Below are 16764 nucleotides of genomic sequence, written 5' to 3' on the forward strand. Positions count from 1 at the left end.
CAATGCTTCGTGCCCCCGACCGTGGAGGCCCTCCAACCCAAACCATCCCATCAGGCACTAGATGGCATTCGACTTTAGGGCTGAAGACCTCAGCTAGATTCAAACCCAGCAACGGGCAGAGAATGTAGCCCCAAACCTGGATCTTGCCTCTGGGGTTTCCATGCAGAGAGGCAATTAAAAAGGAGGAGGGTGTGCTCTGATTAGAAAAAGACAAAGGCAGCCACTGCCACGAAGCCACAGAGTTTGCCCCAGGGCTTGGGCCTGCTCCTTGGGATCGAGGTAAGAGCCCAGAATAGGAAAGGGAAAAGCAAGGCGAGGAGGAAGAGAGAGGCAAAGGAGACCCTGCGTGGCCTCCTTCTGCAAGGCCCAGCCCTGCCAGACATGCCTACCCAGAATCATATCGGCTGGTAGTGCTTTATGTAAATCCATTGTACAAAAACAAGATTAAAACGGACAAGCAGAACAAAGCATCAGTCTCCCTAACAAAGGCCCCTCCACTTAGTATATTAGCCGCTCTTTCCACCTGACACACTTTTAAAGGGAGATCTTCAATTACCACTCGCTGGTGGGGCAAAACAACAAAAGGTCTGTCCAGTGACTATTCTCCAAGACCACGGCAGGCATTGAAATGGTTTTATGTAACAGAGATACTAATCTAGTCCATATAATTTGGAGAATCCTTTATGGGAGGACTGAAGGGCATTTGCGACCTTTGTTTCAAAGAGATTTTCTGCAGCTTATGCATTTACCTTGCCAAAAGCTAAGCTGAGCTGAGCAAACAGAGTACTCTAAATCACGCTCGCTGCTGATTTACTATCAGGCCTCTGCAGTTTGGTGGATGGAACCTTGTGGATAAACAGAGGCCAAGGCCTTGGTCCCTCCACCTGGCCATACCAAAGGGATAGGGGCCACATTCAAGTTGCCCCCTGACCCCCAGCTTCCAGATTTGGGATTTCCTCTTTCCTTCTCTTCGGTCCAGCTCAGCGCAGGGTAAAGGTGGCCAGAGGGCCAGTTCTTTGCCCAGCCAGGGGTGGGACTTGGCTTTTGCCCTTGGTCCCAGGTCTGTCTCCATCCCGGGGAATGAGGTCGATAGTGTCGCCTGGCTCCCCCTTCCCACTCCATCCGGAGCAAAGATGCGAGTCTGGCTCCCTAGGTGACAATTCAGCACCACTGGCTGCTTGCAGAGGAGAAGGAGAAAGCGAAGTGGGAAAGGATGACGGGCAAGGTGAGTCTCAGGAGAGCCAAGGGAGACGTGCGCACAAGCTCTCAAAACACACAGCAGGCAGATGTGCACTCGACACATGGGGTACAGGGGCCCTGCCCATGGGCAGACACACAACACACACACACAGCAAGTGTATACACTGAGAACATGCATGTGCACACATCACATAAGAGGGGAGTTCTTCACACACAGTGAAACCTAACACTCATGAACATACACGTGCATGTGTAAGAAAAGCGAGCACTTCCACAGCACTCTCCATGTGCTTGGTTTGCATAGATTCACTTATTTCATCTTCACAACAACCCCATGACGAAGGTACTCTTGCTACACCACTTTACCATGGAGTAAACAGAGGCACAGAGAAGCTAAGTAATTTGCCCACAGTCACAAAGGCGGGAGGCAGCAGTCCAGTGCCAGGGCCCGTGCTTTTGACCTTTACATTGTCAGGCCCTAGATGCCACACAGACACCCCTCTCATGGGTTGAAAGCAGTGCCCCCCCCCAACCAGATGCTTAAGCTGAGACGCCCCTTCCTCAAGGATCCAGACATATTACATCTCCAGGGTCAAATAAGACCCAGGTGCTCTGGTTCAGGGGAGAAGGGTACTGAGTATTAAAAAACTGAAAAACCTCTGCTCTGGTTGGTCGGTGGTTGCCACCACTGCCCCTCTCCCAGCCCCCTCCATCTACCCATAATCCAGCACCTACAGGGTTAACCCCCAGCCCCACAGCAGGCCTCTAAGACCCTATTCCATTCTAACCCTATTGGTAGAAGTTCTATACCTGTAGTTAAATATTTTCATTCTTACCCCCAGGGACAGACAAGCTGGGGGCAGTGGAATGTGTGCCTGCAACAGGTTGACGGGACCCGACTCTCAAGCCTTCCCTGAGTGCTGGCCGATGCCTGGCCCACATGGTATGAGGCGGTGGCCAGCTTCCCCAGCCTGTCCCCACCCCACCCACTTGACGGGCAGCTGATCAGAGCCCTTCAAAGCCAAGAGTACTGAAGTGGCCATCAGGGGGCAGACGGAGGCTCTGAGTCACCATTTTCACCCTCACTGAAGCCACTCAGCTGTCCTGAATCAGAGAGCAAGCATTAGAGGAGGGCTGGGGACCACATGTTCATCGTCCATGAAACGCAGCAGTGGCCACTTTCTGAAACCTCTCTGCTACAAAGGCCAGGAGCCAGGAGGGAAGGAGGAGCTCAATAAATCAGAAGGCATTGCGGGAAAAATTTCACTGCCTTCGCATGACTGCAAGCTCAGCCCAACATAGAGGTTCTGGGACAGCAGACTCAGTCCCCACAGAGCCCCGGAACAGGCTCTCCAGACTCTTCACACACATGTGACACTAAGCTCTGGGGACCCAAGGGGATGGCGGGAGTAGGGATGAGAACCCTAACTGGGGCAGGCCACCCTTCACTCTGGGGTCTCAGGGCCCTGCCCAGAAACCACTCCTTTGGGGGTCCTTGAAGGTCCCCAGGAAAAGCCAGCCCACATGTTCTCCTTCTAATTAATAAGGCTGCAAAGGCATGTTCCCTGCTGGGCCCTGGGCTGGGCGCTTGAGATACAGAGGGGTCCTGAGCCTCCGCTCTCAACAAGCTCACCATCCAGGAAGAGAGAGGATAAAGAAGTTGACAGTTGTAAGGGCAGTTGTGGGGGAAAGGGGCTGAGATCAGGACCCGGAGGGGAGAGGACGAGGGAGGTGTCCGGTGGGGCTTCCCAGAGACCAGGCAGCTACGCGCAGAGTCTCCAAAAGCCACTAGGCAGAAACTGTGGAAACAGGACCAAGGGTTCTAGGAAGCAGGAGCGGCCTATACACGGTCCCAGAGAGTGGGTATGTGGAGAATTCAGGTGCCAGGGTGGGGTGCTGAAGATCAGCAGACCCAACGAGACCCTGGGGAAGCGAGATTCAGAATGATAAGGAGTCTGGGGTACAGCATTTAGAGAAAGCAGCAGTGGGAGGTGCGGGAGGGAAGTCTTGAATCAGATGGGAGGGGCGAGGCAGAATTGGAAGAGTTTAGAAGTACCTGATCACTCAGTATTTTCTGAGTCCCTACTATGTGCCTGGCACAATATAAGCCATTGTAGACCATACAGTGACATGTTTTTAAAAGGTTGCTCCTGGGCTTCCCTGGTGGCGCAGTGGTTGAGAGTCCGCCTGCCGATGCAGGGGACACGGGTTCGTGCCCCAGTCTGGGAAGATTCCACATGCCGCGGAGCGGCTGGACCCGTGAGCCATGGCCGCTGAACCTGCGCGTCCGGAGCCTGTGCTCCGCAACGGGAGAGGCCGCAACAGTGAGAGGCGCGCGTACCACAAAAAAAAAAAAAAAAAAGGTTGCTCCTGCTCTTAAAAGCTTACAGTTCATCTGTTTGTTCATTCATTTATCACTTACTGAACACCTACTATATGCCAGGTGCTGTACTAGGAGTAGAGCTCTCATCTAGGAGCAAATCAAAGTCCCTTGTTCCTACTGAGCATATGTTCTAGTTAGGGAGACAGAAAATAAAAAATATATATCTTATGTCTCTATGCCAGGTAGTGACAATGCTAATTAAAAAACAGAATAGGTGGAGAAAACCCTAACTCGAGAAGATACAGGGACTTCTCTCATGGTGCAGTAGTTACGAATCTGCCTGCCAATGCAGGGGACATGGGTTTGAGCCCTGGTCTGGGAAGATCCCACATGCCACGCAGCAACTAAGCCCATGTGCCACAACTACTGAGCCTGAGCCTGCATTCTAGAGCCTGCAAGCCACAACTATTGAGCCCACATGCCACAACTACTGAAGCCCATGCACCTAGAGCCCGTGCTGCACAGCAAGAGAAGCCACCACAATGAGAAGCACAGACACTGCAACGAAGAGTAGCCCCCACTCAGCACAACTAGAGAAAGCCCCTGCGCAGCAATGAAGACCCAATGCAGCCAAAAATAAATAAATAAAATATAAATAAATTTATTTAAAAAAAAAAGAAAAGGTACATGCACCCCAATCTCATAGCAGCACTATTTACAATAGCCAAGACATGGAAGCAACCTGTATGTCCATCGACAGATGAATGGATAAAGAAGATGTGGTACATATATACAATGGAATATTATGCAGCCATAGAAAAGAATAAAATAATGACATTTGCAGCAACATGGATGGACCTAGAGATTATTATACTAAGTGAAGTCAAACAAATATCATATGATATTGCTTAAATGTGGAATCTGAAAAAAAATGATACAAATGAACTTATATACAAAACAGAAACAGATCCACAGACAGAGGAAAGAAACACATGGTTCCCAAAGGGGAAAGGGGGAAGGAGGGATAAATTAGGAGTTTGGGATTAACAGATACACACTAATAATAAAATAGATAACCAACAAGGACCTACTGTATAGCACAGGGAACTATACTCAATATTTTGTAATATTTTGTAATAACCTATAAGGAAAAAAGATTCTGAAAAAAACAGATATATATATATATGTATGTATAATTGAATCATTTTGCTGTACACCTGAAACTAACACAACATTGTAAGTCAACTATATTGCAATAAAAAAAACAAAACAAAACAAGATAAAGGCAAACAAAGATGTCAGAGAGGGGATTGCTATTTCAGACAGGGTGGTCAGGAAAGACTCTGATAACGTGAGAAGATACTAAGTGAAATAGGGAGTGAGCTACATGGTGTGTGGGGGAAGAGCATGTGGGCAGAGGGAACAGCAAACAGCGCTTCTTGCGTGCTGAGGCGGGAACACGAGGCACAGGCAGAAAGAGCAAGGAGGCCGGCATGGGAGGGAGAGCGCGGGAGGAAAGGGGTCAGAGTTAGCTGGGGCCAGGCCATGTGGGGTTTAGAGCACAGTGAGAACATCAGAGAAGCAGCAAACTCCCAACAAGGACCAGAAGTTGGAGGTGGTATTCTGTAGACATTGAGGGAATTCAGAAGATGCGAAGTGGGAGCCTTCAAGCAGTTTCCATAGAGAAGTGGGGAGTTAGGCTGGGGACAGGTTTGCTATTTCACAGGCTTTACTCGGCCCAGGACACCAGGAAGGGGACTTAAATAAATGCCCAACTGCTCTGACACTAATAAAGGCTTCCCCTCAGAGGCCGCCCAGTCCGGATAGCAGAGGTTTAATTACAGCTGCAGCTGGTAATGAAGAAGCAGCACCTACATCTTTCCCCAGCTGTGTCAGCACAAAAATCCCTGTCGGCACTTGCTGCAGGGGGCGGGGGGCATTGCTAGGAGGGAAGCTCGGGGCTAGGCCAGACCAAAGTCAAGGCGCACGGCCACGGCTCACCCACCCCTGCACATACCTCCTAACTTGTCTTTCAGCCCCTCCATGGTCCTCCACGCTACTGCCCCCAGAGCAGTGGCTTCCTGACACCACCGTGAGCATGTCACTGACTGCTTTAACCCTTCAATGACCTCATGAAATTGTCCAGTCTCCTCAGTGTGGTGCTGAGGGTCCAGCCCGGCCCAGCCCCTTCTCCCGCCACGTTTTCACCTGTGCTCCTGCTGGAAGTGTCCTGATCCTGTCTGCTCTTTCATCTTTGCTCAGGCTGTCCCCTCTGCCAGAGAATGCCCTCCCTCACAAAAATAATACGAACAGCAGCAGCTAACACGTACCGAGCTCTTATTCTGTGCTGGGCCCTGGTCTAAATGCTTTCTTTGCGGTAACTCATTTAATCCTCATGGCAGCCCAAAGAGGTAGGTACTTAACACAGCCCTAGCTTATTTTACAGATGAGAAAACCAAGGGAGAGAGAGGTGAAATAACAGTCTCAGCGTCGCACAGAAGGAGTGGGCTTCAAAACTCAGGCTCTTAACCGTTGCCCATCTCTTGTCCTCTGGCCAAGTTCCTACTCATCTCTCAGGCTCAGCTCAAAACTGACTTCCTCCGAAGAGTCTTCTTTGATCCCCCGGCCTTGGATTCCCCAGACAGAACTGGTTGCTTCTCCCTAAGACGTCTCTCAGTATTTGCGGTATGAGTCTATTTCATTCATTCAGTCTCTCACTCATTCAGTGATCATTCAGCAATAAGTACCAGGCCCTGGGTATACCCCATGTAGAAGACAGGATTCCTCTGCTTCAGGAACTCACTTCTGAGTGGGAGAGAGGGACAGGTGAGGCAGCATCACAACCAGTGGAACAGAGTGACAGAGGGGACCCAGGGGCTGTGAGCTCAGAGCACATGGAACCAACTGCCACGTGGCTCCCAAACCTCCCACACTGCCAGGTGGTGCCCTGGAGTGAAACACAAGGAATCCAAAACAGGTGCTAATAGGAGGGGTGTCCACAGAACCCACTGGGCCTTGGGGGTGCCTGGACCATGAATTTACTCATTCAGCAATTATTTACTGAGGGCCTGAAAAGTACTCACAAGTGAACAAGAGCAAGTCTTTGGTCCTTCTTTCTCACTGTACGTGAATTTATTAGTCGCAGCGTTAAGCGTCAGTATTTTATATATTGGCCAGCGTGAATCAGCCGCTCTGGGCATCCTAAATCAGTGCCCTAAGCCCACAGACGGGCGACGAGATGGCGGTGGCTGCACCAGCTTTGGCTACTCCGCGAGGACCTGCCAGGGCAGCTAGGCAACTATTCCTTCCCCACCACCAGCCTGGTGACACCCTCTGTGTCCTTGCCTGCTTGTTTGAAGGGTGCTTATTATACTGTGCTGAAATCTTTTAAAAGTTAAAGATAGTATTATATATATACATCTACTATATGTATATATACACACATACATATATATAAACCCATTTTTCCCACTAGACCACATGCTTCTTATTCATCTCTCTATTCCCAGGATTCCATAGTGCATTCAAAGCACAGGTATCTAATAAATGTTGATAGATAGATGGACAAATGGAAGGATGAATGTTGTTCTAGGGAGCAAAGCTCAGCGCCAGGAGTTGGTGACCCAAGGGAGCAGCATCAGCACTGTTTCTGGTGACGGCAGCTGGCAGGATTCCCTAGGGAGCCTCTTAGAGGGTCAGCAGAGAATTATTTTACCTAGCAGCTACGTGTTTCAGACAGGACCCACAGCTCTGTGTACACACGCACGCGCGTGCACACACACACACGCAGCAATCCCTAGGACTCACTACCCGGATCCTGGCACCTATCAGACTCACCTTAGTAAAATTTCAAAATCAAACCGGTTTGCCCTCAGTCCCTTCCTCTTCCTATGAACCTCTCCACCTCCCCTCTTATTTCACCCCCCCTTTCCTCTCCTGGCCACAGGTCTCTCCTGCCGAGAGAAAACCCACTGAAGGAGGGGAAAGTACAGGATTGCAAGTTGATCTCAATTCCTGGGCTGCACCTGTCCATGTGGATGCATCACTTAGCCTCACCCAGCTGCAGTTTCCTCTGCTGTACAGGGTGGTAACAGTAATACTCTCTTCTCCAGCCTGTGAAGACCAAGTGATACACTGTATGGGAAATGCTGGGTAAACCACCAGAAGTTACACTATTGTTTTATTATGTTGTTGGAAGTTAGCAGTCAGTCCAAGAGAGCACGGAATTAAATGTCAGAGGGTCTGGTTATAAGTCTCCCCACTCCACCACTAGCTATACACCAGGGGCAGTTCCAGTGACAAGGTAAAAAGTGCTAATGTAGGCACCCCTGCTACAAAAATGCCTCCCAAGCAAAATTAAAATAGTTTTAAAAATACACACCTGAACTCTAATAAGAGAAAGGTAAATCCCTAAGTGTGAGAAAAAGGTGCGGGTAGTTTATAGCAGTCGCAGAAGGTCAGGTGCTGAAGCTAAGGTAGCCCAGGGAACGTCAGCCCTGGCTAGCTGCTACCCCTAGTCTTCAGCCCAGGCTGGGAGCCTGGGGGTTAACACCCACACGGGCAGACTGGGCCTTGGGACTTGCCAGCTCCATGGAGGGGATGCTTGAAGATGCTGCCTAACCAGCCTAAGAATAAACAGGGATTCTGGATGAGGAAAAATGTCTCCCACAGGAAACAAAAAACAGGAGCGGGGAATAGGGAGTGACTGCTTAATGGATACGGGGTTTCCTTTAGAGGTGACGAAAATGTCTTAGAACTAGAAAGAGCTGGTGGTTGCACAACACTGTGAATGCACTAAATGCCGTTGAATTGACTATTTCTAAATGGTTTATATTATGTTATGTGAATTTCACATCAATTTTTTTTTAAAGGGAAAACCCCTAAGCCTTCACCGCACACATCGTGGAATCTCAAACCAAATTATCAATGCAAAAACTGGTCATGAGCCAGTGAAAAACATTAGAGTGCTTAATAAGAAAATGCAAAACTAATGTGTAGGGCTCTTGCACAACCTGGGACATGGCGGAGGGGCCAAAAGGCTAAAGAGTTCATAGCAAAAAAAAAAAAAGAAGAGAAAAAAAAATTACAACCTATATGAAGAAACAATCCATGGTCAGGGGGAATCAGCTGTCTCCAAAAACAGGAGAACTGATACTCCAGGAACTTGATCCAATAGAACTAATAGCTCAAGATAGAATTATCTGAAGAGACTACAAAAGGAATATGTTTAAAATAATTAAAGCAATAAAAGAAGGATTAGAATACGTAATGAAAGAATAGGACACAATGGGAAAGAAACATGCAGATTTGAAAAAGAAACAAGAGAGCTAGAAATGAAACGTGTCATCGTTGGAATTAAGACCTCAAAAGACAGGTTAATTAGCAGAGCAAAAGGATTTGAAACAAATGGATATGAGGAAAATGTCCAAGATACGGCCTGGAGAGATAAAGAGATGAAAAATTAGAGCTTAGGAGAGACAGAGGAGGCAGCAGTGAGAGAGCCCAACAGTTTGGCGCTCCAATAGGAGAGAACTGGGAGAATGAAGGAAAGGAGATATTTGAAGAGATATGCCTGAGAATTTTCCAGAACTGATAAAGGACATGAATCCTTAGCTTGAAGAAGATGTATACCTCTGGGGAGCCAACAGTATGAATAAAAATAACCCCACACCCAGACACATCCTAGGGAAACCGCAGAGCACTGCAATGACAAAGTCCAGAACACAACGGAAAAACATTCTCAAACTGCTGAAGGAGAATGACTGAAAACCTCGAATTCCATCAGCAGCTAAACCACCAACCAAGCGTGAGAGCAAAATAAAGGCATCTTCAGACAAGTAAAGCATTTAAGAGTTGATCACTTCATAGACCCTTCTGGAAAGAGCCACTAAAAAAAGACCCTTCGGGCTTCCCTGGTGGCACAGTGGTTGAGAGTCCGCCTGCCGATGCAGGGGACACGGGGTCGTGCCCCGGTCCAGGAAGATCCCACATGCCACGGAGCAGCTGGGCCCGTGAGCCATGGCCGCTGAGCCTGCGCGTCCGGAGCCTGTGCTCCGCAACAGGAGAGGCCACAACAGTGAGAGGCCCGCGTACCGCAAAAAAAAAAAAGACCCTTCAAGAACAATGAAGCCAAACCGAGAAGGGAGAAGTGAGAGGCAAGAGGTGGGAGCAAAGAAACCAGTCAACGTGAGTTACATTTCCATTTAGATGACAGTCACTGTACAAAACAACTGCAATAGTAAAGCCGGGGCACCTAAATCCCAAAATGGCGTGAGGCACTTACTGGAGTTACGCACCCCTCAGGTTCCTGTGGTGCAGCCAATCTCCCAGATCTTCTGCTGTGGCTCCCTGCCCCTCCGCCACCATCACATGGACGGACAACCCAACTAGGTACCCAAGTACGCTGAGCACTCTTCCGGGCCACAGCTCGGCCCAGCAGCCACATACCTGGAGTTTCTGGCTAATCCCTCAGCTTCTGGATTTGGATGAAAACCACATGGCCCCGGGTGGGCTCCGGCATTCCCAGCAGCCACTGAAAGGGCTAGACTACATGGTCTGGAAGTCGCGGGGGAGTTACTGCTCCACGGGGGAAGACTCTGACCAAGGGGAAATAAGAGACAGGGAGGTTGTGTAGAGAAATTCCCCCTCCTTGCTGACTACTCTGAGACGTGCTCTCTTCCTGTTACCCATCAGGAGAAGCCCTGAATACCAAGGGGATGCACCTGTGAAGAACCCGCTGGGCTCTTTGCAATTGACCGGAAGCTGAGGTCAGCACAGCAGCCATGACTTAGCATAACGAAGACCAGTGGTTTTCAAAGTGTGGGTCCCATTCCAGTAGCACCAGCATCACCTGGGAACCTGTTAGAAATTCAAATTCCCCAGCTCCACCCCAAACCTTCTGAATTTGAGACTCGGAGCCTGGGGCCCAGGAGTCTGCATGGTAACAAGTCTTCCAGGTGATTCTGAGATTAGGTTATCAGGTGTTCAATAAAGTATTTGCATGAACGGTGCATTGTAATTACTGTGGCATCTATGGCACCTGTGATAAACATTAATCCTACTCACTAAATATCTCTGGCCCTCTGCCTTCAAGACCCGCCAGAGCCCTCTACTCTCTGCCCAGCCAACCAGCAACATTGCTCCATCAGCCTGGGTCCTGGGGTGACACTGACAAAAAGCAGACCCCGGCCGGCCCACAATGGACAAGTAATATGAACAAGAAATAAAATCTTATTGTTTTAAGCCACTGGGATTTGGGTGTTGTTTATCACTGCAGCATAACCCAGCTCATCCAGTCTGACATGGGCCAATATTTTCAAAGAACAGAGCTTCCCGAAATGCTCACCGCCCTATGTCGCAAGCAAAGAGAAAGAAGGAAATGTGTTGTACCCACTGATCTTCAGGAAACGTTTGATGCTTGGGCAACCAAGAGTGGCCAGGACTCAGCTGTCTCTGTAGATAATAGGAGGGGACGGGCAGCTCTGGTGCAGATGGTTCTAGAAGGGCTGCCAAGGGCTCTGGGATGAGGGCGGCAGTTCTGGGTCAGAGGAAATGGTACAAAGAGGAGGAAAAATAGGCCACCCTGCATCTGTACCAAGCTTTACGCTTTCCAGGACACTCTTACTCATTGTTTCATCTTTCCTCCTTCCATGCACAGGGATGAGCCATCCTATGCCACAGTGGGTCCAGAGAGGCAAAGGGACTTGCCCAAGATTGCACAGCAAACTGGTGGCAGAGTCAACCAAGGTTTTCACTCCCAGGCAAGCGTCCTCCTAGCACCTGCCAAGAAACAGTCTCCAGGAAGGTGGTTTTGGAGGGAGGTCAATGTCCCCCTGTCCCTTCTCAGAGCACAGGTGACGCTCTTGTACAGGGTCCTGAGGACTCTGGCATCAAATGGGTTCTCACCAGGTTCTTGTGAACTTGGAGGTTTCTGGCCTCCAAGGGGTGGAGAGGGAGGAATGGAGGTTCAGGGGCTACAGGGCAGCAGCTCACGAGTGCTCCTAGCACCCTGGGCACCATCCTTCACCCTCTCACTACCATTTCTCCCTCTCACAAGTTCCCAGACCCTGGGGTCTCCCCTGTTTTGTAGAGAGACAACAAAGCTCGTGGGGGACTGGCTGGTTCCCTCTCCCTTTCCTCCCATCACAATAAGCAGGACAGAGTCCTGGTAACGGCTGACACTCACCTCTTACGGGTTGAATTGTGTCCCCCTAAAATACATATGCTGAAGTCCTAACTCCCGGCAACACAGAATGAGACCTTATTTGGAGACAGGGGTCTCACAGAGGTAACCAAGTTAAAATGGGGTCATCAGGCTGGGCCCTAATCCAATATGACTAGTGTCCTTATAAAAGGGGAAATTTAGAGACAGACATTCACAGGGAGAAAGCCATGTGAAGAAGAGAGCTATGGGGCCACAAGCCAAGGAACTACCAGAAGCTAGGAGAGGGTCTTGGAAAAGATCTTCCCTCCCATATGGTCCCTCAGAAGGAACCAACCCTGCTGACACCCTGATTGTGGACTTCTAACCTCCAGAACGGGGAGACAATAAACTCCTGCTGTTTAAGCCACCTAGGCTGTGATGCTCTGTAACTCTGTACCCTGTAACTTCCTGATCCTATTCTGTGTTCCCCCTTCTTCCTAAAATCACCTCCACTGACATCCCTCTCTGCACTGCATCCCCTCAGTGTCAATCAGCACATGACTTACAGTGCCCTAGCACCGAGCTGGTACCCAGGAAGATATAGAAATGAATTTGAAGTAGAGACAGTTGGAGGCATCAAAGAATCTAGACCGAGTGTGTGGCCCCAGATTCAAGTCCTAGCCCTGCCACTGTTGTGCTTTGGGAACCTGGGAGAAGCCCCTTCCTCACTCTGGACGTCAGTGTCTCACCTGTACTGTGATAAGGTTGAATTAAATGATCTGAGTTTCCTTCCGGCTGTGAAATTCTGCAGTTCTCAGTCAAGATAATACGTGTTTGCGATCATTTTTGTACTCTTCCCTAGAAGTTTTTTTGTTTTTGTTTTTGTTTTTGTTTTTTTTTGCGGTACGCGGGCCTCTCACTGTTGTGGCTTCTCCCGTTGTGGAGCGCAGGCTCCGGATGCGCAGGCTCAGCGGCCATGGCTCACGGGCCCAGCCGCTCCACGGCATGTGGGATCTTCCCGGACCGGGGCACGAACCCGTGTCCCCGGCATCGGCAGGCGGACTCTCAACCACTGCGCCACCAGGGAAGCCCTTCCCTAGAAGTTTATTCTTGTAACCTCACCCTAGGGTCCACTTGCTTCATGAACCTCTTTCCTCACTCCCATGACCACCTAGACTCTGACTAGTCCCTACCCATTTCCCTTGATCAGGCCCCATCAGTTAACATGCTTGCAAAGCAGAATGAGAAGGCAGTTAATAAATACTGGGTTGAAACACCCTTCAAGGGCTTCCTCTTCTGTCTGTAGCGGATTTCTCCTTAACACTCAGCAAGAGGGCGTGGCTACAAGACAGCCCCTCCTCTTTAGTCCTTTATACACCCTACTTTATAGAGCTGCCTGTCAAAGCACCGACAACACCCTGTTGCACGTATTCGTGAACCAGACCACCTCCTCCCACCAGGTCGCAGGCTCCCCGAGGCAGGAACCATCTCTCTTTTGCATCTACGTTCCCCATCATTTGCATAATAGGAAGCAGCAAATGTAAGTGGAGTGGATAAACATGGGCATATGGCAGAAGCTCTTCACCATGGGTTGGAGGACCCTTAAGGGTTTCAAGGGATCCATGAACCCACTGAAATTGTGTGCAAAGGACTGTGTGTACGTGTAGGTTTTTCTATGTCGTGCACATTTTCCCATGGAGAGGGTCCGTGGAGCCCTGAGAAATTAAAAGAAAAGCCAAGGCTGAAAAGATGTTAAGCCCCAAAGCCATGAAGCAGGGAGGTGACATTTATTAAGCCCCTACCCTGTGCTGTGCCTGGTGGTGTAGGTGTTACTATTCCTACTTTGCATGAATGGAAACTGACGTTCTGAGAGGTGACATCTTGGTTCATGAAGAGAGAAGGAGCCCGTCCAGGGTGGTTCAGAGCAGACTCTGGAGCCACGAGCCTAGGTTCAAATCCCAATACTATCACTTTCTAGTTCTGTGATCTTGGTCAAGTTACTTAAGTTGCTCTGCGACTCAGTTTCCCCATCTGTAAAATGGGAGAAATGAGGGTACCTACCCCAGAGGGCTGTTGTGAGGAGTTGATGTGTTAACGTATGTAAAGTGATCAGAATGGTGCCTGGCATGGGGTGTGTACCCTGAAGGCGATGACGAGGAGGGTAAAGAGGAAGATGCTGGGACTGGCAGAGCTGAGCTGCAAACCCAGGCCTTGCCCTTCAGTGCCATTACTGCCAGCACCCAGCATGCCACAACGCCCCATCTCGCTGCTGAAACTCTCCTGTGCCCTCCTAGGAAAAGCCTTCAGACCTGAAAGTGGCTTTTCTAGCTTGGCTCCCTGGAGGTGGGCAGGTCTGTGACACCAGTTCGGCAGGCAGTCCCTGGCCGTTACAGAAGGAGTATGTGGGAGGTTATAAGCGACCTTTCCCGGCCAGCAAGACTGAGCCTGTACAATCAGGACACTCTGCTTCTGCTCTGCTCTTCATTTTCCAAGAGCTTTCCCAACATCCACGAATAGAAATTAGAAAGGGGATGCGCTCTTCCATTCCTGGAGCCCCACGCTGACGTCCAAAATCCCTTTATCATTTCCCTGAGTCCATCGCTGTGCCCTGAGCTCCAAACGGCCACTCACAACCATCCCGCTCAGGCTTTATAAATCCCGTGTCCCACCCCACACCTGACTTCCACTCTGCTTCGAGCAGACAGAGCAGCAGCAGTAAAGCCTTCAACCTGATCTCACTTCTACACCTGGGCCCCCCCAGTAACCCCATCCCAGGTGAAGTGTCAGCCACGGCCTTGTTCCAGCCCAGTCTTCTGCCCTGCTCCTGGGAAACAGCCTCTTGGGGTTTGCTTTGGGTGAGTATCTTTGTATCTTTCCTGCGAAACCATCACTATTGCACTTATTCTCGAGAGCACTTTTCATTTATTCCTGTAATGCAATTAGAATCGAGTTTCTTTAGCATTAGGGGAGATGTAACGTCAGTAGGGGAAAACTGTCATTTCATTCCCAACGTCGATATGCCCGCTCTGCCCAAATTCTCTCTCTGGTGCTAGCTTGCTCTACCCTCCCGAATGGCAAGGAGAATACTAAAAAGGAGATTCACTCTCCAAATCTGCCTCCAAATGAAGGGGCAGAAGCTCTGGGGCTGGATTCTCCTCTCAGTCATTAAATGGGGGCTCCTAGCTACTCTGACACTCTCCTGCAGTTGAGGGAACCCCTAATGCCCAATGGAAAGCTTCACACTGGCCCCGTCTACTGTTCAACGGTGAGTGGGAAAGAGTCCTCTAGACTCTGACAACAGGGCCCTACAATCATCCTCCCAGAGAGGTTGAGTGACTTGCCCAAAGTAACATGCCTGGGAAGATGGGACCAGAACCCAGATCTGCAGGCTCCTGGGTGTCTCCTACTGCATGACAATGCCCTCCACCCAGAGGGCCTGTGGCTGCCAGAAACTTAGCCCTTATCTCCCTGGGGGCACTAAGGCTTCAGTTTTCTTTAGACAAACAGGGGAAGAGATGACATGAATCTTTTATGCACCCACCTTTTCTTCAGTGTCTCCCAGTCCTTTTTGGAAATCCTCCCATTTACTGGAACCAGTCCCTTGTGAGCTTACTCTTGCCATCCTCCTTCTAGGCGCTACGATCTTGCTATCCAATGATCCCACCTTCCCTGCTTCCTCTCTTCCATCCTTCCATCCATCCATCCATCCATCCATCCACCCATCTATCCATGCATCCATTTATTTATTCACCTCTTCCTTCTTGAGCACCTCAGCTCTGCGCCAGGCGCTCAGCACTTCTTCCCCATTGCTCCTCAGAGCACCCACTCCAGAAGAATCCACTTCTCTCCTGACACCATCAAAGCCTAGAACTGATGTGCTAACACGCACCCTCTTAGGAGGTTAATCTGATAGACAAATCTGTGCTAATGCGTTTGCACCAGACCCATCATCCCCTCAGAACCGGCAGCAGGCAATGATTTCTGGAGCCCTCAGGTCAGCTGAGGCCTGCTGCCCAGGGCCTGGATAACAGGCCTACCTCCCTTTCCCTTGTTCCCCTTCCCTCCCCTCCCCACTGCAGCCCCCACATACGTATGCAGAAGTCTCCGCTTTCGTAGTAGCCAGGACAGCACTGGGACCTCCGCCGGTACATGGTCCGGAGCCCACGCCGATACGCTGTCTTATAACTGATCCTACGGCACAGAAAAGAAAGCCACTTGCAAGTATTGAAAATCAATCACTCCTGTTAGAATGATATTCGTGTTAAACTATATCAAGGATGCCATTCAATCATTACTTTAAAATGCATGGCGGCTTCGAATATGATGGAACACAATAAAGAAAAATCGATGGTGGGATCTGGGCCATTGCGATGCAGAATGTATCGCTGACAGGGCGGCAGCATTTGCTACACCTGCTGACTTCTCGCCAATCCCTTCAGAGCGATACTTAGAAGCGCTGCAGAAAATACTTTCTGGACGGTAACTGGGGACTTCTGAAAACCTCCAGACCCAGGGCTGGAGCAGCCCATGGGGTGACCTTGATAGGAATTGGGCCCTGAGAGTTTCTATGCCAACTGCCACCACCCCAACCATGATTGCTCATGGCCCTGTGGGGACTGGTCTACCCAGTTGGAGAACTGAAGCCAAGTCAGCAAAAGGACCCTCTGAGTCTGACTAGGCCCCAGACAGTAGATTAATCTCCCTCCCAACAAAAATAACAGCCCCTGGGAAAGAGCTTCGCATGCCATCTTGAGAAGGCTCAGAACCAGCTCTGCAGAGGAAGAAGCTAATATCCAGAGAGCAGAAGCTCTGGACGGGGAGTCAGAGACCTGGGTTCCAGTTCTTATGCTGACCTGAGTGTTGAGACGTGGTCCTGTGCCACAGAGATTTATAGGCAAAATCACTCAGTCCCTATCTGAGGCAGGTAGCATTATTACGCCCCCTTTATTTCTTTCTTAGAGTTTTTATTCTTATTTTGTTTTATGTACTCTCCCCCTTTGTTTTCTGGATGAGAAAACTGGGAAGTTAAATCACTTGTTCGAGGTCACACAGCTAATAAGTTTCAGAGGCAGAATTCAAACGCAAGTCACTCTAATTT

General features: G+C 49.7%; 1 protein-coding gene across 25 annotated transcripts in view; it reads right to left on the reverse strand.

Moving 5' to 3' along the window:
* The window catches only part of MEGF11 (multiple EGF like domains 11), a 430600-nt gene that overhangs the window by 225863 nt on the left and 187973 nt on the right, over window positions 1–16764 (reverse strand). For all 25 annotated transcript variants that reach the window (XR_010946313.1, XR_010946306.1, XR_010946317.1 and 22 more), the window contains one exon: window positions 15757–15857. Coding sequence is in view for 20 of the 25 variants with exons in the window: in XM_067751212.1 (XP_067607313.1) it covers window positions 15757–15857 (101 nt within the window). In the remaining 5 variants the exon portion in view is untranslated. The remainder of the gene's footprint in view (window positions 1–15756; window positions 15858–16764) is intronic.

Source organism: Pseudorca crassidens, chromosome 1 (genome assembly GCF_039906515.1).
Source record: "Pseudorca crassidens isolate mPseCra1 chromosome 1, mPseCra1.hap1, whole genome shotgun sequence".
NCBI classification, from domain to species: domain Eukaryota; kingdom Metazoa; phylum Chordata; class Mammalia; order Artiodactyla; family Delphinidae; genus Pseudorca; species Pseudorca crassidens.